General features: G+C 35.4%; 1 protein-coding gene across 1 annotated transcript in view; it reads right to left on the minus strand.

The window, feature by feature from the left end:
- Nucleotides 1-26786, minus strand: part of STXBP5L (syntaxin binding protein 5L) — a 387732-nt gene that overhangs the window by 194461 nt on the left and 166485 nt on the right. Inside the window, exon 9 of the mRNA XM_024120465.2 lies at nt 22814-22937. Coding sequence (XP_023976233.1) covers nt 22814-22937 — 124 coding nt within the window. The remainder of the gene's footprint in view (nt 1-22813; nt 22938-26786) is intronic.

Genomic DNA, 26786 nt, shown 5'->3' on the forward strand with positions numbered 1-26786 from the left:
TGCGGGGCAGGGGGTTTATGGGAAATATTTGTATCTCCTTCTCAATTATGCTGTGAACCTAAAACTGCTCCAAAAATTGTCTTTAAAACTATATATATCAGAAGAAGGACATGTGCTCACTCCCTCTTGCAAGAGCACCATAATCACAAATAACTGCTGAAAAATCATCGACAGGAAGACACTGGAACTCACTAAAAAAGATACCCCACATCCAAAGACAAAGGAGAAGCTGCAATGAGATGGTAGAAGGGGTGAAATCACAATAAAATCAAATCCTATAACCACTGGGTGGGTGACTCATAAACTGGAGAACAATTAGAGAAGTCCACCCACTGGAGTGAAGGTTCTGAGCCCCACGTCAGGCTTCCCAACCTGGGGGTCCAGCAATGGGAGGAGGAATTCCTAAAGAATCAGACTCTGAAGGCTAGTGGAATTTGATTGCAGAACTTCTACAGGTCTAGGGGAAACAGAGACTCCACTCTTGGAGGACACACACAAAGTAGTGTGTCCATCAGGGCACAGGGGGATGAAGGAGTGAACCCATAGGAGACTGAACCAGACATACCTGCTAGTGTTGGAGCATCACCTGCAGATGCGGGGGAAGGCTGTGGCTCACCGAAGGGACAAGGACACTGGCAGCAGAGGTTCTGGGAAGTACTCCTTGCTGGGAACCCTGCCAGAGTCTGCCATTAGCCCCACCAAAGGGCCTGTAGGCTCCAGTGCTGGGTTGCCTCAGGCCAAACAACCGACAGGGAATGAACTCAGTCCAACTCACCAGGAGACAAGCAGATTAAAATTTTAATGAGCTCTGTCCACCAGAGCAACACCCAGATCTACCCACCACCAGTCCCTCCAAACAGGAAACTTGCACAAGCCTGTTAGAGAGCCTCATTCACCAGAAGGCAGACAACAGAAGCAAGACTACAATCCTGCAGCCTGTGGAATGAAAACCACATTCACAGAAATATAGAAAAAATGAAAAGGCAGAGGACTATATACCAGATGAAGTAACAAGATAAAGCCCCCCCAAAACAACTAAATGAAGTGGAGATAGGCAACCTTCCAGAAACAGAATTCAGAATAATGATAGTGAAGATGATCCAGGACCTGGAAAAAAATGGAGGCAAAGATTGAGAAGATGCAAGAAATGGTTAACAAAGACTAGAAGAATTAAAGAACAAACACCTAGAAAAATTAAAGAACAAAGAAACAGAGATGAACAATACAATAACTGAAATGAAAAATACACTAGAAGGAATCAATAGCAGAATAACTGAGGCAGAAGAATGGATAAGTGACCTGGAAGACAGAATGGTGGAATTCACTGCCATGGAACAGAATAAAGGAAAAAGAATGAAAAGAAATGAAGACAACCTAAGAGACCTCTGGGACAACATTAAACGCACCAACATTCACATTATAGGGGTAGCAGAAGGAGAAGAGAGAGAGAAAGGACCCGAGAAAATATTTGAAGAGATTACAGTTGAAAACTTCCCTAACATGGGAAAGGAAATAGTCACCCAAGTCCAGGAAGTGCAGAGAGTCCTATACAGGATAAACCCAAGGAGAAACACGCCGAAACACATAGTAATCAAACTGACAAAAGCTAAACACAAAGAAAAAGCTTTTAACACTTGTTAAAAGCAACAAGCAAAAAACGACAAATAACATAAAAGGGAACTCCCATAAGGTTAACAGCTGATTTCTCAGCAGAAACTCTACAAGCCAGAAGGTAGTGGCACAATATATTTAAGGTGATGAAAGGGAAGAACTTACAACCAATATTACTGTACATGGAAAGGATCTCATTCAGATTTGCTGGAGAAATCAAAAGCTTTACAGACAAGCAAAAGCTAAGAGAATTCAGCACCACCAAAAGAGCTCTACAGCAAGTGCTAAAGGAACTTCTCTAAGGGGGAAACACAAGAGAAGAAAAGGACCTACAAAAACAAACCCAAAACAATTAAGAAAATGGTAACAGGAACATACATATTGAAAATTACCTTAATTGTGAATGGATTAAATGCTCCAACGAAAAGACAGAGACGTGCTGAATGGATACAAAAACAAGACCCATATATATGCTGTCTACAAGAGACCCACTTCAGACCTAGGGACACATTCAGACTGAAAGTGAGTGGATGGAAATCAAAAGAAAGCTAGAGTATCAATACTCATATCAAATAAAATAGACTAAATAAAGAATGTTACAAGAGACAAGGAAGGGCACTACATAATGATCAAGGGATCAATCCAAGAAGAAGATATAACAATTATAAATATATATGCATCCATCATAGGAGCACCTCAATACATAAGGCAAATGTTAACAACTGTAAAAGGGGAAATGAACAGTAACACAATAATATTGGGGGACTTTAACACCTCACTTTCACCAATGGACAGATCATCTGAAATAAAAATAAACAAGGAAACACAAGCTTTAAATGACATATTAAACACCATGGACTTAATTGATATTTATAGGACATTCCATCCAAAAACAACAGAATACACTTTCTTCTCAAGTATTCATTGAACATTCTCCAGGATAGATCATATCTTGGGTCACAAATTAAGCCTTGGTAAACTTACAAAAATTGAAATTGTATCAAGTATCTTTTCCAACCACAACGCTAGGAGACTAGATATCAATTACAGGAAAAAAAACTGTAAAAAATACAAACACATGGAGGCTAAATAATATGCTACTAAATAACTGAGAGATCACTGAAGAAATCAAAGAGGAAATCAAAAAATACCTAGAAACAAATGACAATGAAAACACGATGACCCGAAACCCCCAAGGAGAAACACGCCGAAACACATAGTAATCAAACTGACAAAAGCTAAACACAAAGAAAAAGCTTTTAACACTTGTTAAAAGCAACAAGCAAAAAACGACAAATAACATAAAAGGGAACTCCCATAAGGTTAACAGCTGATTTCTCAGCAGAAACTCTACAAGCCAGAAGGTAGTGGCACAATATATTTAAGGTGATGAAAGGGAAGAACTTACAACCAATATTACTGTACATGGAAAGGATCTCATTCAGATTTGCTGGAGAAATCAAAAGCTTTACAGACAAGCAAAAGCTAAGAGAATTCAGCACCACCAAAAGAGCTCTACAGCAAGTGCTAAAGGAACTTCTCTAAGGGGGAAACACAAGAGAAGAAAAGGACCTACAAAAACAAACCCAAAACAATTAAGAAAATGGTAACAGGAACATACATATTGAAAATTACCTTAATTGTGAATGGATTAAATGCTCCAACGAAAAGACAGAGACGTGCTGAATGGATACAAAAACAAGACCCATATATATGCTGTCTACAAGAGACCCACTTCAGACCTAGGGACACATTCAGACTGAAAGTGAGTGGATGGAAATCAAAAGAAAGCTAGAGTATCAATACTCATATCAAATAAAATAGACTAAATAAAGAATGTTACAAGAGACAAGGAAGGGCACTACATAATGATCAAGGGATCAATCCAAGAAGAAGATATAACAATTATAAATATATATGCATCCATCATAGGAGCACCTCAATACATAAGGCAAATGTTAACAACTGTAAAAGGGGAAATGAACAGTAACACAATAATATTGGGGGACTTTAACACCTCACTTTCACCAATGGACAGATCATCTGAAATAAAAATAAACAAGGAAACACAAGCTTTAAATGACATATTAAACACCATGGACTTAATTGATATTTATAGGACATTCCATCCAAAAACAACAGAATACACTTTCTTCTCAAGTATTCATTGAACATTCTCCAGGATAGATCATATCTTGGGTCACAAATTAAGCCTTGGTAAACTTACAAAAATTGAAATTGTATCAAGTATCTTTTCCAACCACAACGCTAGGAGACTAGATATCAATTACAGGAAAAAAAACTGTAAAAAATACAAACACATGGAGGCTAAATAATATGCTACTAAATAACTGAGAGATCACTGAAGAAATCAAAGAGGAAATCAAAAAATACCTAGAAACAAATGACAATGAAAACACGATGACCCGAAACCTATGGAATGCAGCAAAAGCAGTTCTAAGAGGGAAGTTTATAGCAATACAATCCTACCTCAAGAAACAAGAAACACGTCAAATAAACAATCTAACCTTACACCTAAAGGAACTAGAGAAAGAAGAACAAACAAAACCTAAAGTTAGTAGAAGGAAAGAAACCATAAAGATCAGAGCAGAAATAAATGAAATAGAAGCAAGAAAAACAATAATGAAGATTAATAAAACAAAAAGCTGATTCCTGAGAAGATAAATAAAATTGATAAAACTTTAGCAAGACTCATCAAGAAAAAGAGGGAGAGAACTCAAATCAATAAAATTAGGAAAAAGGAGAAGTTACAACGGACACTGCAGAAATACAAAAGAATCATAAGAGACTACTACAAGTAACTCTATGCCAATAAATTGGACAACCTGGAAGAAATGGACAAATATTTAGAAAGGTACAACCTTCCAAGACTTAACCAGGAAGAAACAGAAAATATGAACAGACCAATCACAAGTAATGAAATTGAAACTGTGATTAAAAATCTTCCAACAAAGCCCAGGACCAGAGGGCTTCACAGGTGAATTATATCAAACATTTAGAGAAGAGCTATCACCCATCCTTCTCAAACTCTTCCAAAAAATTGCAGAGGAAGGAACATCCCAAACTCATTCTACAAGGTCACCATCACCCTGACACCAAAACCAGACAAAGATATTACAAAAAAAGAAGAGTACAGACAAATATCACTGAGGAATATAGATGCAAAAACCCTCAACAAAATACTAGCAAACAGAATCCAACAACACAGTAAAAGGATCATACACCATGATCAAGTAGGATTTATCCCACAGATGCAAGGATTCTCCAATATACGCAAATCAATCAGTGTGATACATCATATTAACAAACTGAAGAATAAAAACCATATGATCATCTCAATAGATGCAGAAAATGCTTTTGACAAAATTCACCACTATTTATATAAAAACTCTCCAGAAAGTGGGAACAGAAGGTACCTACCTCAACATAATAAAGGCCATATATGACAAACCCACAGCAAACATTATTCTCAATGGTGAAAAACTGAAAGCATTTCCTCTAACATCAGGAACAAGACAAGGATGTCCACTCTCTCCACTATGATTCAACATAGATTTGGATGTCCTAGCCACGGCAATCAGAAGAAATGGAAAAAAAAGGAATACAAATTGGAAAAGAAGAACTAGAACTGTCACTGTTTGCAGATGACATGATACTATACATAGAGAATCCTAAGGATGCTACCAGAAAACTACTAGAGCTAATCAATGAATTTGGTAAAGTTGCAGGATACAAAATTAACGCACAGAAATCTCTTGCATTCCTATACACTAATGATGAAAAATCAGAAAGGAAATTAAGGAAACAATCCCATTCACCATTGCAACAAAAGAATAAAATACCTAGGAATAAACCTACCTAAGGAGGTAAAAGACCTGTACTCAGAAAACTATAAGACATTGATGAAAGAAATCAAAGATGACACAAACAGCTGGAGAGATATACCATGTTCTTGGATTGGAAAAATCAATATTGTGAAAATGACTATACTACACACAGCAATCTACAGATCAATGCAATCCCTATCAAATTACCAATGGTATTTTTTACAGAACTAGAACAACAAATCTTAAAATTTGTATGGAGACACAAAAGACCGCAAGTAGCCAAAGCCATCTTGAGAAAGAAAACTGGAGCTGGAGTAATCAGACTCCTGATCTCAGACTATACTACAAAGCTATAGTCATCAAGACAATATGGTACTGGCACAAAAAGTGAAGTATAGATCAATGAAAAAGGATAGAAAGCCCAGAGATTAACCCACACCCCTATGGTCAACTAATCTATGACAAAGAAGGCAACGATATACAATGGAGAAAAGACAGTCTCTTCAATAAGTGGTGCTGGGAAAACTGGACAGCTACATGTAAAAGAATGAAATTAGAACACTCCCTAACACCACACACAAAAATAAACTCAAAATGGGTTAAAGACCTAAATGTAAGGCCAGACACTATCAAACTCTTAGAGGAAAACATAGGCAGAACACTCTATGATAACACCATACAGAAAAATAAACTCAAAGTGGATTAAAGACCTAAATGTAGGACCAGACGCTATAAAACTCTTAGAGGAAAACATAGAAAGAACACTCTTTGATGTAAATCACAGCAAGATCTTTTTGACTCACCTCTTAGAGTACTGGAAATAAAAACAAAAATAAACAAATGGGACCTAATGAAACTTAAAAGTTTTTGCACAGCAAATGAAACTATAAACAAGACGAAAAGACAACCCTCAGAATGGGAGAAAATATTTGCAAATGAATCAGTGGACAAAGGATTGATCTCCAAAATATATAAACAGCTCACGCAGCTCAATATTAAAAAACAAACAACCAATCAAAAAATGGGCAGAAGACCTAAATAGACATTTCTCCAAAGAAGACATACAGATGGCCAAGAGGCACATGAAAAGCTGCTCAACATCACTAATTATTAGAGAAATGCAAATCAAAACTACAATGAGGTACCACCTCACACTGGTCAGAACTGGCATCATCAGAAAATCTACAAACAACAAATGCTGAAGAGGGTGTGAAGAAAAGGGAACCCTCTTGCACTGTTGGTGGGAATGTAAATTGATACAGCCACTAGGGAGAACAGTATGGAGGTTCCTTAAAAAACTAAAAACAGAATTACCATATGACCCAGCAACCTCACTGCTGGGCACAGACCCTGAGAAAACCATAATTCAAAAAGAGTCATGAACCCCAATGTTCACTGCGGCACTATTTACAATAGCCAGGTCATGGAAGCAACCTAAATGGCCAAGAGGCACATGAAAAGCTGCTCAACATCACTAATTATTAGAGAAATGCAAATCAAAACTACAATGAGGTACCACCTCACACTGGTCAGAACTGGCATCATCAGAAAATCTACAAACAACAAATGCTGAAGAGGGTGTGAAGAAAAGGGAACCCTCTTGCACTGTTGGTGGGAATGTAAATTGATACAGCCACTAGGGAGAACAGTATGGAGGTTCCTTAAAAAACTAAAAACAGAATTACCATATGACCCAGCAACCTCACTGCTGGGCACAGACCCTGAGAAAACCATAATTCAAAAAGAGTCATGAACCCCAATGTTCACTGCGGCACTATTTACAATAGCCAGGTCATGGAAGCAACCTAAACGCCCATCGACTGATGAATGGATAAAGAAGATGTGGTACATATATACAATGGAATATTACTCAGCCATAAAACGGAATGAAACTGGGTCATTTGTAGAGACATGGATGGACCTGGAGACTGTCATACAAAATGAAGTAAGTCAGGAAGAGAAAAACAAATATTGTATATTAATGCATATATGTAGAATCTAGAGAAATGATACAGATGAACTTGTTTGCAATGCAGAAATAGACACACAGATGTAGAGAACAAACATATGGACGCCAAGGGGGGAAAGCGGGAGTGGGATGGTGGTGGTGGGATGAATTGGGAGATTCGGATTGACATATATACACTAATATGTATAAAATAGATAACGAATAAGAACCTGCTGTATAAAAAATAAATAAAATACAAATAAAAGAAATTGTTCAATAGGAAAATTAATAAAATTAATACATGAAAGTAAAAAAAAGGAATTTTATTGTGCTTGCTGACTACATGAATAAAGAATCATATAACAACAAAAAAAACTATATATATCAGGCAACTACTGTTCAAAGGAAAGCTAGTACAGCCATATTTCTTATCAGACAAAATGTTTTAAGACAACAAGCATTATTAGGCATAGAGATGATTTACAAAATGACCAATGGTTTCTCACATCCTAAAAATTCTAAACTTGAATAAATTAATAAAATTAAATTCTCCTTCTGAGAACAGGTAATATAAATTTGCAGTGCACACTAGCATTTTTAAAGCAGCTTTCTGGTTGGGAGTTCTCAGGTTACTTTTATCTCCCCTCCTACTAAGCACTAGTTTTGACGTAGGCAGTCAAGTTTTACTTTTGTGCATTTTTGAAAGGTAGAACTTACTTCTAGTTAACTAGTTTCACTAACTGTACAACCCCTTTGAGTGCAGGCTTTACACAAGTGTTTCTTATTATACTATTCATCTCGAGTAGGCCTCTAGGTTTTACCTACTCCCCTCCATTCTACTCCATGGACCCATTGGAGCAAAAGTCCAAGTTTGCATTTGGAGTATTTGTATTTGCTGATTCCAAAACCTACCAAAAAACTACAGTAATCAAGACAGTGTGGTGCTGGCATATAGATTAATGGAATGGAACTGAGAATACAAAAACAAACTCTTACATTTTTTGTAAATTAATTTTCAACAATGGTGCCAACACAATTCAATGGGTAAATAATCTTTTTAACAAATGATGCAGGGACAATAAAATATCCTCATACAAAAGAATGATATTGAACCCCTTCCTTACACCATTCATAAAAACTAGCTCAAAATGGATCATAGACCTAATATAAAATAGATAACGAATAAGAACCTGCTGTATAAAAAATAAATAAAATACAAATAAAAGAAATTGTTCAATAGGAAAATTAATAAAATTAATACATGAAAGTAAAAAAAAGGAATTTTATTGTGCTTGCTGACTACATGAATAAAGAATCATATAACAACAAAAAAAACTATATATATCAGGCAACTACTGTTCAAAGGAAAGCTAGTACAGCCATATTTCTTATCAGACAAAATGTTTTAAGACAACAAGCATTATTAGGCATAGAGATGATTTACAAAATGACCAATGGTTTCTCACATCCTAAAAATTCTAAACTTGAATAAATTAATAAAATTAAATTCTCCTTCTGAGAACAGGTAATATAAATTTGCAGTGCACACTAGCATTTTTAAAGCAGCTTTCTGGTTGGGAGTTCTCAGGTTACTTTTATCTCCCCTCCTACTAAGCACTAGTTTTGACGTAGGCAGTCAAGTTTTACTTTTGTGCATTTTTGAAAGGTAGAACTTACTTCTAGTTAACTAGTTTCACTAACTGTACAACCCCTTTGAGTGCAGGCTTTACACAAGTGTTTCTTATTATACTATTCATCTCGAGTAGGCCTCTAGGTTTTACCTACTCCCCTCCATTCTACTCCATGGACCCATTGGAGCAAAAGTCCAAGTTTGCATTTGGAGTATTTGTATTTGCTGATTCCAAAACCTACCAAAAAACTACAGTAATCAAGACAGTGTGGTGCTGGCATATAGATTAATGGAATGGAACTGAGAATACAAAAACAAACTCTTACATTTTTTGTAAATTAATTTTCAACAATGGTGCCAACACAATTCAATGGGTAAATAATCTTTTTAACAAATGATGCAGGGACAATAAAATATCCTCATACAAAAGAATGATATTGAACCCCTTCCTTACACCATTCATAAAAACTAGCTCAAAATGGATCATAGACCTAAATATAAGAGCTAAAATTATATACTGTTAGAGGAAAACAGGAATAAATATTTTTGACCTTGGGTTAGGCAATTATTTCTTAGATACTATACTAAAGGCATAAACAATAAAATCAAAAGCAGATAAAATGAGCTTTATCAAAATTAAAAATTTTGTGCTAAAAGGACACCATTATGAAAGTGAAAAGACGACATACAGAAAGGGAGAAAATATTTTCAAATCATATATTTAATAAGAGATGTGTATTCAGAATATACAGTGAACTGTTACAACTCCATAATTTTTTTTAAAAACCCCGAATTTGGGCTTCCCTGGTGGCACAGTGGTTGAGAGTCCACCTGCTGATGCAGGGGACGTGGGTTCTTGCCCTGGTCCGGGAAGATCCCACATGCTGTGGAGCGGCTGGGCCCGTGAGCCATGGCCACTGAGCCTGCGCATTCGTAGCCTGTGCTCCGCAATGGGAGAGGCCACAACAGTGAGAGGTCCGCCTACCGCAAAAAAAAAAAAAAAAAAAATAACAGTAGCTAACATTTATTGAGGGCTTAATATGTGAAAGGCGCTGCTCTATGCCCTTCACGTGTAGTAACTCATTTAATCCTCATTGGTGGAAGATTCAAACCCTCAATTTGTAAATGGGCAAAGCAACTGAATAGACATTTCTCCAAAGAATACCTAGAAATAGGCAATAAGCACATGAACAGATGCTCAACATCTTTACTCATTAGGGAAGTGCCAATCAAAACCAGAGAGTGATACCACCACACACCTACTGGGATGGCTATAATGAAAAAGACAGATTTTGACAATTGTTGATGAGAATACAGTGAAGTTGGAAACCTAATACATTGCTGGTGGGAATGTAAATGCATGAAGACTTTTTAGAACACAATTTATCAGTTCCTTAAAGTGTTAAATATACAGTGATCATATGACCCAGCAATTCCATTCTTGGGTACATACCCAAGAGAAATGAAAATATATTTCCACATGAAAACTTGTACATAAACATTCATAGCAGAATTATTCAGAATAGTCAAAATGTGGAAACAACCCAAATGCCCACCAAGTGATAAATGAATAAATAAAAGTGGTGCATATACAGTGAAATAATATTCACCAAAGAAAAGGAATAAATATGTAGATATGCTATAACATGGATAAACCTTGAAAACATGCTAAGTGAAAGAAGCCAGTCATCAAAGACCACATATAGTATGAGTATATTTATATGAAATGTCCAGAGTTGGAAAAATCTACAGACACAGAAGGAGCTCAGTGGTTGCCTAAGGCTAGAGGAATAGGGATAGAATAACTGGTAATGGGTATAGAGTTTCTTCTGTGGGTGGCAAAAATTTCTAAAATTAGATTGTGTTGATGATTGCACAACTCTGAATATACTAAAAATCAATGAATCGTACACATTAACTCAGTAAATTGTGAATTACGCCTTAGTAAATCTGCATTTTTTAAAGTTTAAATTCTCCAAAGTGTAGCAGAAAACCTCAGAACAAAATGTGTCTTTTCCATTTATCTCTCTGGGTTTCTAGTTTAACAATTTCTTTGGGGATCTTTAAGTTTACCCTATTTTTATGCTTGGTGGTTCAATGACATTTTAAAAAAATTAAATATATATTTATATATTCAGAATTGTACTTATTTCAGTAAGATTTAGGGCATCTGACCTTCTAAACTGCCTGTAATTGACCATTACTCTTTATTTAAATATTTTTCCTATTTTCATGTTTATTTTTGCTACATACAAGCTCATCTATCTTTTAAAAACCCTGTTATATTTTCCTTTGGAACAAATTAAATTTTGAATTAATATGTGGGGAGCTAATGTCTTTATAATATTGAATCTACCTATGCGTGCATAGAGTTTATTTTCCTTTTATGTCCTTTGGTAAAAATAATACCTCACTATAATTTCAAGGTGTACTCCCAGGTATTTGTGTGTTATTTAAAATGGTTCTATTCACCCACTGTATTTTGTTTTGTATACAGAATTCTCATGTTATACTACATAGTATTCCTATTAAGTTTTTATTTTTTAGGTGTGCAATTACATTATCAAAAAGTAATTATAATTTTGAATTCTCTTTCTAAACTTTTAAATATATTTCTTCTTCAAGTCTAATTACATTGGATAGTATTTTTAGAAAAATGTTAAATAACAGTGATATTTGTGGATACCTCTGTCCTGTTTCTGAGCAACAAAGTCATTATTAAGTATTTGATAGGATTTGGTTAAGATCATATAAGTAGAGGGGTGTGTGTGTGTGTGTGTGTGTGTGTGTGTGTGTGTGTGTTTAGCTGAGGGCACTGTGATTGAAGAATAAATACTTGAAACCATTACAATTTACTGTGAAAGTAAATCAACGACTGTAGCACCAGTGAAAACCAACTACAAGGGCAATGTCACTACAGTGCTAATCTCAAGTGAAATAGGTACTAATCTAACTTCACTGGCTGTAGCCACCCTCCCTCTTGTAAAACCATTGTCCAATATCTGAGTTTCAGACAAAGTCTACTTCTATAGTATAAAAAATTTTGATTTGTAAAAACTAATGACTCTAGATAGTATTTCCCAGTTTAGGAGACAGTGGCTAGGAAGTACGGTGGCAACAAAATTATATTCTGTAGTATATACAACATAACATCCACAGTATGCATGATACAGTCCAAATATGAAGAAGCTGGAAAATCTGGGCCATTATTATGAACAGAGGCCAACTTCAAAGTAAAGCAGATATTGGTATTACCAAAGATTTAAAGCAGTTATTATAACTAAGGTCAATATTTAAAGAAAAGGAAAGGAAAATGCTAACAATGAATGAAAAGAGGAAATCTCAGCAGAGAAATAGAAAATATTAAAAAGTAGGAAGTGTAAGAAATACCTAAAATAAAAAAATAACTTATGGGCTTAATAGCTGAATTAAGATTACAGAGAAAAATACAAAAATAATTTTAGATCAATAAGAATTATCCAATTTGAAATTCAGAGATAAAAATGATTGACAAAATAGATAGAGATTCAGAGACATGTGAGACAATATCAAAAAATCCTACCAGAAAGGTAACCAGTGTCCTACAAAGAGAGCAGAAAAACATATTTGAAAAAATAAAAGGCTAAAATTTCCCCAAATTTTGTGAAAGATATAAATTTAAGAAGCTGCATTGCTCAGTAGAACCCTAAACAGAATAAACTTGAAGAAAATAAGACTACGTATATCATGGTCAAATTGCTGAAAATAAAAGGTATAAAAAACATCTGAAAGCAGCCAGAGGAAAATGACTCATTATATACAGAGGTACCAAAAATCAAAGTATCACACATTCTCAATCAGAAACAATGTAAGCCAGAAGATAGTGAAACATCTTTAAAGTGTTCAGAACCTTAATAACAAAATACACTAATAGTTAACCCAGAAATACACATCCAGCAAAAATGTTTCCTTCAAGAATGAAAGCAAAAGAAAGAAATTTTCAGATATAGGAAAGCTAAGTGAATTCATTTCTACCAGACATGTACTACAGGAAATGTGAATTGATGTACTTATATCTTCAGGAACAAATGAAAAGTGTTAAAAATTACAAATAAGAGAAAATACAAAAGAATGCTTTTCTTTTGAATTAAAAAATCACTTGGGGAGTGGCCAAGATGACAGAGTAGAAAGACCCTGAACTCAACTCCTCTCATGAGCACACCAAAATCACAACAATCTGCAGAAAAACCATCCATGAAAAAGACTGGAACCTATCAGAAAAGATCTTCTACAACTAAAGACATAAAGAAAGAACCACAGTGAGATGGGTAGGAGGGGCACACTCGTGTTATAGTCAAATCCACCCCCCAGGGGGGCAATCGACCCACAAACTGGAGAATAATTATATTACAGAGGTTCTCCCACAGGAGTGAGAGTTCTGAGTCCCATGTCAGGCTCCGCAGCCCAGGGTTCTGGCATCAGGAAGACAAGCCTCAGAGCATTTGGCTTTGAAGGCCAGCAGGGCTTAATTTCAGTAGCCCCACAGGATTGGGGGAAATAGAGATGTCACTTTTAAAGGGTGCACACAAAATCTCATACCCAGTGGGACCCAGGGCAAAGCAGTAATTTGACAGGAGCCCAGGCCAAACCTACCTCTTGGTCTTGGAGAGTCTCCCAGAGAGGTGGGGTGTGACTGAAGCTCACCCTGGGCACATAGACACTGGTGGAGGCCATATTTGGGAACATTCTACCATGTGGACACTGCTGCTGGCAGCTGCCATCTTAGCTCATTAGCACCAAGACCAGGCCCCACCTAACAGCCTGTAGGCACCAGTGCTGGGATGTCTCAGGCCAAACAACTAACTGGGTGGAGACACTGCCCCACCCACCAGCAGACAGGTTGCCTAAAGAATTCCTGAGCCCACAGCAGCCTGTAGATGTGCCCACAGACAAGGCCTTCCCACCAGAGGGCCAAGACCCAGCTCCACCCACCAGTGGACAGGCACCAGCCCTTCCCTTCAGGAAGCCTGCACTAGCCTCTAGACCAGCCTCACCCACCAAAAGGCTGACACCAGATGCAAGAAAACTACCATCCCGCTGCCTGCAGACCCAGCCCACCCACAGCACAACAGACTCTATCCTCGGACCAGTTGGGCCCCAGTACTACCACCAGCAGGTCATACAAGCTTCGGGACACCTCAGATACCATATCCAAATGTATCAGGAACTGCCCCCCCAAAATGATCTGAAACAAGCTCTGGGGTCCATGAGACTTGCAGCCAGACTCTAGGTACCAGCTCTGCCTGCCAGTAGTCCAGCACTAACTTCAACACCAGGTTCATCCAACAGTTGGTGGTCAACAACCCCAGAGTCTCTGGGATCCTGGCTTCACCCACCCATGAGCCAGCACTAGCCCTGGGGTCCTGTAGTGTTCCGCAGCCAGCTGCCTCATGACCAGGCCCCGCTAAACACCAGCCAGCAGCATCCACACAAGGCAGGGCCTGGCAACCAACTGAACAAGAGGACAAACAAGCCTAACAGAGTGCCCACATAGTCAGCCCACCACAAGAGAAGGACCCACGCAGCCCTTTTATGGGGAAACCATAGAGCATATACCTTGGGTGATGAGAGGGGAGTGCATTGCTGGGATGCATAGGGTGTCTTCTACAGAAGGTCACTTCTCCAAGGTAAAGAAATGTAACTAACCTACCACATACATAAAAATAGCAACTTAGACAAAAATGAGATGGGAATGGAACATGTTCCAGATAAAGGAGCAAGATAAAACCTCAGAAGAAGAACTAAGTGAAGTGGAGATAGGAGGCAATCTATCCAAGAAAGAGTCCAGAGTAACAATAATAAAGATGATCAAAGAACTCAAGAGTAGAATGAATGCACAGAGCAAGTTAGAAGTTTTAACAGCGAGTTAGAAAATATAAAGAACACCCAAACAGAGATGAAGAATACAATAACTAAGATGAAAAATACACTAGAAGGAATCAATAATAGACTAAATGATATAGAGGAATGGATCACTGAGCTGGAAGACAGAGTAGTGGAAATCACTGCTGCTGAACAGAAAAAAGAAAAAATAATTAAAAGAAATGAGAACAGTTTATTTAAGAGACCTCTGGGACAACATCAAGCACATCAATTATTTGCATTATATGGGTCCCAGAAGGAAAAGAGAGAGAGAAAGGGGCTGAGAACATATTTGAAGACATAATAGCCGAAAACTTCCCTAACCTGGGGAAAAAAACAGTCACCTAAGTCCAGGAAGTACAGAGTCCCATACAGGATGAACCCAAAGAGGAACACACCAAGACATACTGTAATTAAAATGACAAAAATTAAAGATAAAGAGGGAATATTAAAAGCAGCAAGGGAAAAGCAACAAATAACATACAGGGGAACTCCCCTAAGTATATCAGCTGATTTTTCAGGAGAAAATATGCAGGCCAGAAAGGAGTGGCATGATACATTTAAGGTGATGAAAGCAAAAAAAACTACAACCAAGAATACTCTACCCAGGAAGGATCTCATTCAGATTTGATGGAGAAATCAAAAGCTCTACAGACAAGCAAAAGCTAAAGGAGTTCAGCTCCACCAAACCAGCTTTACAACAAATGTTAAAAGAACATTTCACCTTTTCTAGGTGAAAAAGAAAAGGCCACAATTAGAAACAAGAAAATTACTAAATGAAAAAGCTCACCAGTAAAAGCAAACATACAGTAAAGGTAGGAAATCATTCACAAAGTTAGTAGGGAAGTTAAAAGATGAAAGTAGTTAAATCAACTATATCCACAATAAACAGTTAAGGGATATACAAAACAATTAGATGTAAAATATGACATCAAAAACAGCAATCATGAGTGGAGGAAAGTACAAATGCAAGGTTTTTAAAATGCATTTGAAAGTAAGAGATCAGCAACTTAAAACAATCGTGTATATATACATATATATATAGAGAGAGAGATTGCTATAGAAAAACGTCATGGTAATCACAAATCAAAAAGCAATGAAAGATATATACACAAAAAAAGAAAAAAGAATCCAAGCATAACACTAAAGATAGTCATCAAATCACAAGAAAAGAGAAAAGAAGAAGGGGGAATAAAGCTACAAAAACAAACCCAAAACAATTTACAGAATGGCAATAAGAACATAAAAATTGATAATTACCTTAAACATAAATGGACTAAATGCTCCAACCAAAAGACATAGGGTGACAACAGAAATTAACACAACATTATAAATCAATTATACTTCAATAAAAAAAAAATCCAGATGGCTGAATGGTTACAAAAACAAGACCCATATATATGCTGCTTATGAGAGACCCACTCCAGATCTAGAGACACATACAGAAAGTGAGGGGATGGAAATAAGTAGTCTATACCAATGGTAATCTAAAGAATGCTGAAGTAGCAATACTTATAAAATATGCTTTAAAATAAATACTGTTATAAGAGACAAAGAAAGATGCTACATAATGATCAAGGAATCAATCCAAGAAGAAGATATAACGATTGTAAATATATATGCATCCAACATAGAAGAACCTCAAAATATAAGGCAAATATTAACAGATATTGATATAAAAGGAGAAACTGACAGTAACACAAATATAGTAGGGTACTTTAACTCCCAACTTACATCAATGGACAGATCATCCAGACAAGAAATTAGTAAAGAAACACAGGCCATAAATAACACATTAGACCAAATGAACTTAGATATTTACAGAGCATTCCATCCAAAAGCAGCAGAATACACATTCTTTTCAAGTGCACATGGAACATTCTCCAGGATAGATCACATGCTAGGCCACAAAACAACCTTCAGTAAATGTAAGAAAACTGAAATCATATCACGCACCTTTTCCAATCACAATGTTATGAAGACTAGAAATCAACTACAAGAAAAAAATGCAAAAAACACAAACACGTGGATGCTAAACAATATGCTACTAAACAAGCAGTGGATCACTGAATAAATCAGAGGAAATTAAAAAAATACCGAGAGACAAATGAAAATGAAAGTGTGATGATCCAAAACCTATGGGATGTAGGAAAAGCAGTTCTAAGAGGGAAGTGTACAGTGATACAGGTTTACCTCAGGCAGCAAGAAAAATCTCACATAAGCAACCTAACCTTATGCCTATAGCAACTGGAAAAAGAAGAACAAACAAAACCCAAACTTAGTAGAAGAAAAAAAATCGTAAAAAATAAAAGAAATCATAAAGATCAGAGCAGAAATAAATGAAATGGAGACTTAAAAAACATAGAAAAGATCAATGAAACTAAAAGCTGGTTCTTTGAAAAGATAAAATTGATAAATCCTTAGCCAGACTCATCAGAAAAAAAGGTAGAGGGCCAACCTAAATCAATAAAACCAGAAATGAAAAAGGAGAAGTTATAACCGACACCACAGACATGCCACGGATCATAAGAGACTACTATGAACAACCATACGCCAATAAAATGGACAACCTAGGAGAAATGGACAAATTCTTAGAAAGGACCCCTCTCCCAAGACTGAACCAGGAAGAAATAGAAAATATAAACAGACCAATGACCAGTAATGAAATTGAATCATTAATTAAAAATTCCCAACACACAAAAGTTCAGGACAAACTAACTTCACAAGTGAATTCTACCAAACATTTAGAGAAGAGTTAGTACATATCCTTCTCAAACTATTCCAAAAATTGCAGAGGAAGGAACACTTCTGACCTCATTCTATGAGGCCATCATCACCTTGATACCAAAACCAGACCAAGATATCACAAAAAAAGAAAATTACAGGCCAATATCACTGATGAACATAGATGCAAAGATCCTCAACAGAATACTAGCAAACTGAATCCAACAATACATTAAAAGAATCATACACCATGAAAAATGGGATTTATCCCAGGGATAAAAATTTTTCAATATCTGCAAATCAATCAATGTGATACACCACATCAACATATTGAAGAATAAAAACCAACGATCATCTCAATAGATGCAGAAAGCTTTTGATAAAATTCAACATCAATTTATTATAAAAACTCTCTAGAAAGAGGACACAGAGGAAACACACCTCAACATAATAAAGGCCATATTTGACAAACCCACAGCTAACATCATAATCAATGGTAAAAAGCTGAAAGCATTTCCTCTAAGATAGGAACAAGAAAAGGATGCCCATTCTCGCCACTTTTATTCAACACAGTTGTGGAAGTCCTAGCCATAGCACTCACATAAGAAAAAGAAACAGAGGAATCCAAATTGGAAAGGAAGATGTAAAAGTGTCACTGTTTGCAGATGACATGATAGTATATATAGAAAATTCAAAAGATGCCACCAAAAAAATTATCAGTGCTCATCAATGAATTCAGTGAAGTTGCAGGATGAAAAATCAATATACAGAAATTTGTTTCATTTCTGTACACTAACAATGGACTCTCAGAGAGAGAAATTAAGGAAATAATCCCATTTACCATGAAATCAAAAAGAGTAAAACACCTAGGGATAAACTTACCTAGGGAAGCAAAAGACCAGTATGCCACAAACTATAAGACTCTGATGAAAGAAACTGAAGAAGACACAAACAGATGGAAAGATATACTGTGTTCTTGGATTGGAAGAACGAATATTGTGAAAATGACCATAATAACCAAGGCAATCTACAGATTCAATGCAATCTCTATCAAATTACCAATGGCATTTTTCATAGAACTGGAACAAATAATTTTAAAATTTGTATGGAAATACAAAACACCCTGATAGCCAAAGAAATCTTGAGAAAGAAAAATGGAGCTGAAGGAATCAGGCTCCCTGACTTCAGACTATACTACAAAGGTAAAGTAATTAAAACAGTATGGTACTGTCACAAAAACAGACACATAGATCAATGGAACAGGACAGAGAGCCCAGAAATAAACCCACAACTTACGGTCAATTAATCTACAAGAAAGGAGGCAAGAATGTACAACGGAGAAAAAATAGTCTCTTCAGCAAGGGGTGTTTGGAAAGCTGGACAGCTACATATAAATCAATGAAATTTGAACACTTCCTCACACCAGATACAAAAATAAACTCAAAATGGTTTAAAGACTCAAATACAAGACCTGACACCATAAAACTCCCAGAACAGAACATAGGCAAAATATTCTCTGATATAAATCATAGCAATATTATCTTAGATCAGTCTCCCAAGGCAAAAGAAATCCAAGCAAAAATAAACAAATGGCACTTAATCAAACTTAAAAGCTTTTACAGAGTAAAGGAAACCATCAACAAAATAAAAAGACAACCTACAAAATGGGAGAAAATATTTGTAAATGATGCAACTGACAAGGGGTTAATATCCAATATATACAAGCAGCTCATATAACTCAATATAAAAAAAAAAACCAATCAAAACATGGGCAGAGGGCTTCCCTGGTGGCGCAGTGGTTGAGAGTCCACCTGCCCATGCAGGGGACACGGGCTCGTGCCCCGGTCCGGGAGGATCCCACATGCCGTGGAGCGGCTAGGCCCGTGAGCCATGGCCGCTGAGCCTGCGCGTCCAGAGCCTGTGCTCTGCAACAGGAGAAGCCACAACAGTAAGAGGCCCACGTACCACAAAAAAAACAAAACGAAACAAACCAACAAAACATGGGCAGAAAACCTAAATAGATATTTTTCCAAAGAAGACATACAGATAGTTAACAGGCAAATGAAAAGATGCTCAACATTGCTAATTATTAGAGAAATGCAAGTCAAAACCACAATGAGTTATCACCTCACACTGGTTACAATGGTTATCATCAAAATGTCTCCAAATAATATATGCTGGAGAGGATGTGGAGGAAAGGGAACCCTTGTATATTGTTGGAAGGAATGTAAATTGGTGCAGCCATTATGGAAAATAGTATGGAGGTTCTTCAAAACACTAAAACTAGAGCTACCCATATGATCCAACAATCCCACTCCTGGTTATATATCCAGAAAAAAATGAAAACTCTAATTTGAAAAGATACATGCACCACAATGTTCACAACAGCACTATTTACAATAGCCGAGACATGGAAACAACCTAAATGTCCACCAACAGATGAACTGATAAAGATGTGGTATCTAAATACAATGGAATATTACTCAGCCATAAAAAAGAATGAAATATTGTCATTTGAAGCAACATGGATGGACCTAGAGAATATTACACTTAGTGAAGTCAGACAAAGAAAGACAAATACTATATGATATCACTTATATGTGAAATCTAAAAAATAATCTATATACAAAACAGAAACAGACATAGATATAAAAAACAAATTTATGGTTACCAAAGGGGAGGGAGGTGGGGAGGGACAAATTACATGTATTGGATTAACAGATATAAACTATTATACATAAAATAGATAAGCAACAAGGATTTACTGTGTCAAACAGTGAATTATATTCAGTATCTTGTAATAACCTATGCTGGAATATAATCTGAAAAAAAATAACTGATTCACTACACTGTACACCTGAAACTAACAAAACATTGTAAGTTAACTATACATCAATAAAAAAATACTTAGAGTATTCAAAGCAAAAATTATAACATTGTATTTAGATGTAATACATATGATAACTGTTGCTTGAAGGACAATGGGTGAAGATAAATAAATATATGTGGTTGTGAAATTTCTACATTTTATGTAAAGTGTTACAATAAACCCTAATAGAATATGGAAAGTTAAGGAAGTACAATATATTGTAATCCCTAGAGCAACAGAGTAAAAGGAATATGTGAAGATAAATTGCCTATATGTAAATTCAAATGGAATCATAATAAAAACTTTCAATCCAAAAGAAGGCAAAAAGGGGAGATAAAAGGAACAAAAAATGATAGGACCAACAAAAAACAAATAGTAAACTGGTATACCTAAATCCAATCCCATCAGTAATTATATTTAATATTAATGGACTAAACATTCCAACTAAATTATGTAAGACTGAATAAAAAAGCAAGACCCAACTATATGTTCTCTACAGGAGAAATGATAGATACCTAACAATAAAACCTTAAAATACATGAAACAAAAAAGGACAGAATTAAAGTGAAAAGTAGACAATTCTATAATCATTAAATTTTAATACCCTTTTCTCAGAAATTGATTCCTAGTCAAACACCAGTTAAATCACAGAATATCTGATAAACGATATCAGCGACATTTAGCTATTTGGTTTTTAGAGTATAAAAACAAAAATGAATAGAATTACAAGGAAAATATTCATAACAGATATTTTAACTTACTTCTCTAAGAACTGAAAAATCAACCAATAGTAAAAAAAACAGTGAAGATTTAAACAGTACAAAGTAAAAATGAGAATTTCAAATTTGACTCAGATCGTGTGTGTGTGTGTGTGTGTGTGTGTGTGTGTGTGTGTATCACATCTATATAATGGATATTACTCAGCCATGTAAAAGAATGAAATTCTGCCATTTGCAACAACAGGGATGGCAGAATAGCATAGAGTACTATGCTAAGTTAAATAATTCAAAGAAAGACAAATACTCTTATGTTGTCACTTATATGTGGAACCAAAAAATAAAACAAAAACAAAACAGAAACAGACTCACAGATATAGAGAACAAACTAGTGGTTACCAGAGTATAGAAGGAAGGGGGGAGGGGAAAATTAGGGGTATGAGATTAAGAGATACATATACATTTATTTTATATGTATAAAATAAATAAGCAATAAGGAATATTGTACAGCACAGGGAATTATAGCCATTATTTTGTAAAAACTTTAACTGGAGTGTAATCTATAAAAATATTGAAAAACTATGTTGTACACCTGAAACTGATATAAATAAGATATCAACAGTACTTCTATTTAAATAAATAAAGCATCTCTAAGTAAGTTTTTAAATGTAAGGTAATCTCTAAGTAAACTGCTAAGGTAAATGTTGCAATAATTTAATCTTTTGCGGTGGAACATGCAACTGTGGTACAAAAAAATGGCAAACCAACCCAACTTGGAATAATTCCACCTTTTGATTTATGGGTCACCCACTATAAAAACATACCACTATTTTCTCAATGTGAATCTATAATAAACACTCAGAAACTATGAAATAGAATGTATTTGATTAACCTCTAGGTTTTGACCTCTTTATTCTTACAACCAACCAATGGTATGAGGTAAACACGAAACTCAGATCATCACCAATATTATGGAAAATAACATGGCCTCTGAATAAAAGATATTCATACATTTGAAATTTTTATTCTGCCTAGTTAGACAGATCCAACATAAATCCTAAATATCTCCTTTCAATGAGGAATATAATACGATAAATACAACCTACAATAAAAACCATGTAGTCATAATTTAGTGGAATCAAATGGCAGAAATGGAAATAAATGGGAGAATTTAGAAAACAACAGACTCTAAAGCAGTATAGAAATTAGGTCCAACAGTCAGATCTATGAAGTGTCATTCTCTTACTAGCTCCTTATCCATTAATATTCGTCAAATATCCTATATTATGTCCTCTGCTTCAGGTACATCAACCATCAGTTATTCAATTTTTGGTATCAAAATTGAATAGGTATCACTTACAATGTAGGATAGTTGATAGATAGGAGGAAGGGAAATATAGAAACTTTGGGTCATAATGTAGCGATCTGAAGGAGGTATAAAGGGGTATTTAGAATCAGAAGCTATGTCCTATTACCTCTTTCTAGTGATAATGATACCAACTTTCCTACTTCAAGTAACAGCACTGAATCTCCAGAGTTGATTTCTTTTGAAAGCATACATCTTACCATGTGGAATTGTGGTCTGGAAAGGACGACTTGGGCTTTTCAGGTTCCATAAAGTCAAGCTACCATCTGAATGGCTGCACATGAATTGTTTGCCCTCATGATGCCAATCAATTGAATGAATAGCCTAATGAAATAACAATTAAAGTAGAGGAGGGAAAAAGTTGATATATCATTCTATATTCCAAAGGAAAAATATTTTAACACAGAATTATTATAGCAATAACACTTAAGAAACATGTAATTTTTCTGACCTAGGTCATACTACCTTTGGTTTCAACCTTCTATAGGCTTATAAAAGGCTACAAAAACTCACCTCCTAAGACAAAGAAAAGTTAAGTAAATTTCATAATATCGTTAGATCCCAGCACTTTTTGTTGTAAATTCTAGGTCCTCCCCATACCCTTTAATGCTTCTTTGAAAATTATTACACAGAAGTAAAAGCAAGCTTATCCGAAGATAATCTCTGGTGAGGTAGAAGCCTAGTTCCACTTAAAATAGCCAACTTAAAAGGTAGTTTACATAAGAGTTGCAATTTGAGAGCTTACTACATGCCAGACCCCAGGGTAAGCAGTTTATGTACATTATCTCATTTAATCCTACAAAACAGATATTATGTTTTTCCAAATTACACGTGGTGAAATAGGCCTAGAAAGATTGAGATACTTGCTTAGGTTACACCACTCAAAGCCAGCGTCTGACTACAAAACCCATATTTGGAATCTTTGGACTATATTAACTCTAACATATACTATTTAAGTTGACTTAAAGCAAGAAGAGTTTAAAATTTTTTTATTTACAGTTTCATTCTGTAGATGTGAAGTAAATAAAATTAAAAAGTAATCATTACATTTTCCTCATTTGTTTTATTCCCAGTGGTTGCACAGTGTCTTGCATAAAGTAGGTACTCAAAAAATCTGTTAAATGAATAAGTAATTAATGTTATCAAATATTTCCACACTCTTGGTATTCTTTCAAAATTAATAAAGTATATATGGAACTTGGGTAATGTGCTAATAAGCAGAATGAAAGAAACTATAGTAGGCATAAAAGTTGAACAGATGTATATACAGCATGATCCTTTCCTTAAAAGAACTTAAACAACTGCGAGATAGGAAACATTTATACCAATATTAATAATATTTATTGTTTGGAACTTTTAACATTTAGTTTTTTAATCTATATTTATAAAACTAAGTTCTGTATATATTTATTTTATATCAAACTTATATATACACACACACACAACATATTTCCAAACAATAAGTATTGTTAGAGTTATAAATAAATGATGACTAGAGCAATCATTAGACATATCAGAAATGAAATAGTATATGAGTGGACCTCAAGATAAGTAAGATTTGATTAATTGCAAAAGATACCATGACACACTGGACTTATGTTTTCTCTCACCCTGGTCTTTATTACTGGGCAGAGAAGACTTCTTTATTGCCAGGGTTCAGTAGAGGCAGTGAGAGGGAAAAAACGCTCTTCTTTGTCTTCTCCTCTGCTTATTTCTTCTCATTTTTTTATATGACAAAAGGGAAATGTCACTTCTTGTCTCCTCTACATGTTAACCTGGATGAACCTCAGTCAATTTAAAGTTCTCTCAGACTACTTTGCTATAAATGGTAGGCGCAGAGCCCCAGCCCTAACATTTCTTTCTATTCCACTGAATTTCTGTCTACTGGAGAAGACAGATATAAAAATGATATATATAACATAAAACCAAGATAAGTACTATAAAAGAAGTACACATACTGTACAGAAGAGTAGGCCTGTAAAACCAACTTGCTATTAAAGAATAGGATGTCAAATAGCCCATCACTGAAGAGATTGAAAGCTGGAATTTGAACTGACTTAATGGGTAAATATTCAATTTCTATTTATTTGATTATACCCCACTGTTTTCTTTAAAAAGAACCTTAAGTGTTTGCTGAAAAACCAAATATAATACAACTAATTAAAGAAAAAAAATTTTTAATGAAAAACAATATGGAAAATAAACTCAGTGGCTGTGACTGAATTTCTTGTAAACAAAAAAGACAAAAGGAAACCCAAAAAGCTAGGTAACAATCTGAAAAAAGGAAAAATAGCAGTTAGTAAGGAATTAAAAGGTTATCCTCATGTCAGACTCTGAGAGATTTCTCTGTGAGAGATTATTTTTAAAATATTGATGTAATGAAACAAAAATTTCACAGCTAATGTGGAAGTAAAATTAATATGGTTACTTCTGAAAATGATCTTGGATTTCCAAAACAAAACACTGAATTCATCAGTGGTTATTTATCAAGTGGCTAGTTAGATAGTCCAAATAGCTTTACAGTAGCTAAATAATTAATAGAATTTTGATATGCATAAGAGGAAAGAAGGGAGTTCATGATAAGGTATTAGCAGAAGCAAAGGCCTGGAGGTAGGAAGTAAATGGTATGTTTAGGAGATAGTGAGTAATATGTCTGAAGTGTGAGAAGTGTGTAGAAGGATGCAGTAAATTAAATTCAAGGGAAAAAGATAGCACCAGGGCCTTAAACCTCCTGTCAAGGAATAAGACTTTGTACTGTTGACAACTGGGAGCCATTCAAAGGTTCTGAGGTAGAGAATTACCTGATCTGCTATGTCTTAAAATGATAATCTTGTTAGTGAAAGATATATTGAAAAGGTAAAGGCTTCCCTGGTGGCGCAGTGGTTGAGAGTCCGCCTGCCGATGCAGGGGACACGGGTTCGTGCCCCGGTCCGGGAAGATCCCACATGCCACGGAGCGGCTGGGCCCGTGAGCCGTGGCCGCTGAGCCTGCACGTCCGGAGCCTGTGCTCCGCAACGGGAGAGGCCACAACAGTGAGAGGCCCACGTACCGCAAAAAAAAAAAAAAAAAAAAAAAAGAAAGAAAGAAAAGGTAAGATATCTGAGGAAATGTGATTAGTTAAAAGGCTATTATAAGTCTTCCAGGCAAAAGATAACATCCTCAACTAGGATGCTGAATGTGGGAATGAAAAAAGAGAGGAAATAAATGAGAGACAATATAAAAATTGGATCAAGAAGACTACAAAAGTCATTGCATATGATATATGAAGAAGAAAAAAAGGGTCAAATATGACTCTGAGGGTTATAAGTTAAAATAACTAAATCAAAATTGAAAAACTGAAAAAAAAAAACACAGAAGGAGGTTCAGACCTTTAAATATAAATTCAGTGCCAATGGAATATTCATCTGGACTTATAGATTATTAGATATTTGGATCTAGATCTCAGGAGAGAGGTAAGCATTAAAGATATATGAATTTTTAATTTATCAGCATAATACAGGTAATATTTGAAATGGTGGGAGGGGATATGAACATAAATGTAAACTGAAGGAGAAATGAAGAGTGGGTGAAGACGTAGAATCCTGAAGAGTATCTATAATGTAAAGGAGAGGTAAGGAAAGAACCAGTGGTGGAGAAAGGAGGGGTGAAAAATGAGGTGGAAAAACACAAACAAGGGAAGAAACCATTTTAAGAAGGAAGGACTGATGTAAAGTCACAGGTTTAGTGAGGAATTTAAAAGACTAAGGAAGGGGTCACTGATTATTGGTGACTTATGACAAACCATTTCAGGACAGATGATTTCAAAATACGACACGTAAAGTGATGAGGAAATTTTGAAAAGTTTGGTAGTAACATGAAGTATACAACTATCTTTATTAAAATGATAGGACATATAATTATGCATTAAAGTAAATCAATTTTATATATATTCATATAATTCTAACTGTAAAGTGTAGTATTCTACTGACTTAAACATTGTTAATCTTTATTTAATTTTGCATTTCATTGCAAAATTACTTTCACTTACTTTTTAAAGTTAGAAACCTTCCTTCCACACTTTTTTTTAACATCTTTATTGGAGTATAACTGTTCTACAATAGTGTGTTAGTTTCTCCTTTACAACAAAGTGAATCAGTTATACATATACATATGTTCCCATATCTCTTCCCTCTT

The sequence above is a fragment of the Physeter macrocephalus genome, chromosome 1, assembly GCF_002837175.3.
Source record: "Physeter macrocephalus isolate SW-GA chromosome 1, ASM283717v5, whole genome shotgun sequence".
Lineage (NCBI taxonomy): Eukaryota > Metazoa > Chordata > Mammalia > Artiodactyla > Physeteridae > Physeter > Physeter macrocephalus.